This window comes from Belonocnema kinseyi, chromosome 2 (assembly GCF_010883055.1).
Source record: "Belonocnema kinseyi isolate 2016_QV_RU_SX_M_011 chromosome 2, B_treatae_v1, whole genome shotgun sequence".
Classification (NCBI taxonomy): domain Eukaryota; kingdom Metazoa; phylum Arthropoda; class Insecta; order Hymenoptera; family Cynipidae; genus Belonocnema; species Belonocnema kinseyi.
The window spans coordinates 119,012,414-119,016,388 of record NC_046658.1 but is presented as its reverse complement, the minus strand read 5'-3'; the positions used below and the strand labels follow the sequence as shown (position 1 = coordinate 119,016,388).

The 3,975-nt window shown below is 28.8% G+C and overlaps 1 protein-coding gene across 1 annotated transcript in view; it reads right to left on the bottom strand.

Annotated features, from left to right (window-relative positions):
- Positions 1-3,975, bottom strand: part of LOC117182961 (ionotropic receptor 21a) — a 40,768-nt gene that overhangs the window by 23,636 nt on the left and 13,157 nt on the right. The window contains exons 6-7 of the mRNA XM_033376080.1: positions 3,440-3,580; positions 231-429 (exon numbers count right to left, since the gene is read on the bottom strand). Coding sequence (XP_033231971.1) covers positions 231-429; positions 3,440-3,580 — 340 coding nt within the window. The remainder of the gene's footprint in view (positions 1-230; positions 430-3,439; positions 3,581-3,975) is intronic.

The window sequence follows — 3,975 nt, the reverse complement described above, 5'->3', positions numbered from 1 at the left end:
CCGAGACTCTTCCAGAGTGCGAGGCGGGAATCGAACCCGCAAGCCGAAGGAGTGGGTCCAAAGCCTACGCTTTAGCCCCCACGACCATCGTCCCACTCTACAGTCAGGTAATGAGCTTTCACTAAAAAAATTATGATCTAATTTTCGACAAAAAATCGTCAACCACAAATGTATTTCAACTACATCAACTAAATCAATTATTTTATAAATAAATGGGTAAGTCAGCTTACTTTGTAGGTAGATCTGTTTGTACAGCATATTCGAGCGCAGTGCGAGATCCCAAAAAAGCATAAGGCCGGAAATAAGCACGACTTGCATTTCTTACTCCATCTCCAATACTTTGAACGTATTCAAGCTTATTAAACAATTGTGTTGCTATTGGATCATCCATAGTAGTGTGATTAAACCAAACTTCCCACCCATCATGATCTGAAATACTAAAAGATAATTAGATTTTCTGACTGAATTAGTTTCTTTGTTACATTAAAACAAAATTTAAAAAGTATTTTACCATTGGGCCAGTCGATTAAATATTTTCAAATTTTTATTTTTTTTTCAAGGAAAAAATATGCTTTCCATTTTTTTCAATAATGTTTATGAAAGTAAATAACCTTACATGAAAAAGTAAAAACAGCATTTTTCCGTATAAATATAATATTTCAAAAAATGACAAACAATGCAATTTTGTTAATTTGCACCCAAAGCTTACAAAAAAATCTAATTTTGATTATGTGATGTTCTTTTTCGGAAGCTAAGAAAACATGTACATAATTTCAACTTTAAAAAACAAATTCTGTTCTTTTTTTACGGATCCTCAAGATTGAGACATTTTTACACAAGATCCGTAAAATCCGTCTACACAGGATATATTTTTTTTAACGGCGAAATATCCACTTTTGTTAATTTCTTTATAAGGTTGCTAAAAAATTTTTTGATCATTTTATTTTCTGTATGCTATTTTTAAGAAACTAATGAAAAACGTACTTATTTTTAAGCTTGAAACAAAAAATGTATTTTATTTTTACCAAAAATTGTCTAGAGATTTCTCACATTTCAGAATCCATGAAAAGTATAAAAAACGTTGTTTGAAAATTCAAAATATGTTCCTGCTTCTTTAGTTTGTTTAAAATAGCCTTAAAAAATGCAATAACATATTTTTTGGCAACTTTAGGCACAAATTAACGTAATTGCATTTTTCGTAATTTTTTTATATCGTATTTCTACAAAAAATGTTTTATTACTTCTCCGTAAAAGGTTATTAATTTTCGTGAATCATACCCAACAAAAAAATTTAAGAACGAAACATTGTCCATGCATGAAAACATTTTTTAATTGATAATTTGAAAATTACCAATAGAGTTTCCCAATGATGAGAAAATTTTTGACTTTAAAAAAATTTTTTTGTGCCACAAAGAAACATTTCAGTGGTCGTACCAATGAATTTAATCATTTTTTGTTTTTCGGCCCACGCTAATAGAGAGTCCTAAAATTCTATTATTTAAGTCTTCACTTTATATTTTGTGGTAATCAAAACATTGTGCGGAAATAAAAAACTTCCTTTTGTAATACATTCATACCAATTTTCAAGATTTTAAATTTGAATGGTTCGTAATTTGCATTTTATTAAACTTAAATCACTTTTAAATCTCATTTTGCATCAGTGTCGACTTATTTTAAATGTCAATTGACGCATTTCATTTTTAATAATTTTCAGTTTTTATTTATCAAACAACTGGTTGTTTTCAATTCAAAATGCTGGACGCTTTTCAGTTCTATTTATATCGAACGTTGGTTTTTTTTTTTAAATAGCAATTACTTTGATGTAAAATTTTATTTTACTGGGATGGTTTCAAATTTAGAGTACAACACGATTTGGAAAGCTTCTCAATTTTTATTTTCCATATATTTAAATAAAATAGATAGCCAATGCATTTGAATGTCTCAAATATTTCTTTGGTTCGACTTTCAACTTTTTGAAATTTTGATTTTTTTCCGTTTTCAATCATTTTTTCAATCCTAGTCTGTAAGTTTGTAATAATTTGGATTATTATCAATTGTTTCACTAGGTCAAAACAATTCATTCAAATTTGAATGCAGACGTACTTAAAAACTTAAAAATTAGTATTTCCAAATATGTATCACGAAAAACTATATATTTGATAGAATTTTCTTAAAGAGTTTTATCATACAAAATTAAAATCCCGGGTAGAAATTATAACTTGGTTCTTAAGAGGCCCTGTCTAGATTTCTTATTTTCTATCAAGGCCCTAAAGTGGCAATCTATCGAGGGCGCAAGCGAAAGCGTCACGCTCAGCTAGCGAGGTCATCAGTAGGCAATCCAATAAGGGCCTATTAATAGGGTCTTTATAGAGTCTAGATAGTCCCTCAAACACTATTATTCAAGAGCACATGCTATTGTTTCTTATTTTGTTGATTCAAATAAAATATTATTATATTATTAAAAAATTGATCATGCTGTAAATTCTGAAGAGTGATGCTATGGTTGCAGTAGTATTAAAGTTTAACCGCCATAATCTATTACCAGAAATTTTTTATTTAAAGAAGGAAAATATTAATCCAATTTTAAAATACATTTTCTTTGCAAAAGTTCAATCTAAAGATTTTACACCTTTCTGTAGCCTCTGACAAACACTTCTCCATTTTCTCGTATTTATATTGACATTCTATTATTAACTATACTCTGCACGTTATTCTAAAACTAAACTTATTGTTAAATTTGACTAGAGAAGACTTGTTACTAATAACTAAAGACAAACGCAGTTTATTAAAATATCCACAAGCGCGGTTTTTGAAGCTCGATTTGTTAGATATGATTTTCAAACGTACTTACGTGATTTCAAATTACATCGATCTTTAAGAAAAATTCTTTTCAAATTTTTAAAGCACCAAATGTTTATAATTTTTTCAGAAAAAATGAAATTTTTAAAAGTTTGCATCTCGGTAATTTTTTTAATTTGTTCTTTTTTAAATTTAAGTATAATTAAGCATGAGAAAATTAATGTACTTTTTTGCACTCAAATCTGTATTACCCGTTTTAACTGTCGAGGGCTTTACAAGGTCCACTCGAGAAAATAATTAATTGATAGAAATGATTTTTTAAAAATATCTTTATGAATAAAGGTTTTTAATCTAGTTTAATTAAAAAATATGGTGCTAAGAAGTGAGTATATAAATAATGTAAGACAAGTAGCACACGACAATAACCTGTCGAGGGCCAGCAGAGGGAAAGCCTAGATTCTTCTATAGTAGCTAGGGAATCTGGCTGCGGCCTCGTGAGAGCCAATATTTAGTTCAAGCATAAAGAGGCAATTTCTACCCAGGATTGACTAGGTAAGTAAGGAAATTTTATCGCATGCATGTAATAAAAAAAGTTTTTCAATAAAGTCCTAACAAAATAATTATTTTTTAACATTTTTACCTAAAGTCCCAATTCGGTATCTGTAGGTTGAGAACTGACTAGAACTTTCCAATAGGGGAGGATAAACTGGTAGAGTAATAAAGGCAATGATAGAACCTGTGTAACTGGCTGTTATAATTATCGTAAAGACCCAGTAAATACCTGAAATTATAAGGTGTAAATTTCAAGCCATACACATAAATCTGACAACACTCTTACACTCATAGAGAGTAGACATACGCTACCATACAAGAGTTTACGGCCACATCTTCTTTGATGACTGATAAAGTTCTACTAATTTTTATTATGTCAAAGCTAAAAAATTTTCTCTTTTAAGGGTTAAATCAATAAAAAATGCTTTATAAAATGAGCCGACAATGAAGCCAATTTGTCTTTTTTTTAAATAGATATTGGAAAAATAGTATAAATTTCAATTCTTTATTGAATTTTCAATAACTTCCGTAATAATTAATATTTTTTAATGTTCTTGGGCTCATTTTCAAGCTATTTTTCTATTTTGTAAATATATGAAACATATAAGCATAAACTTTTGATAA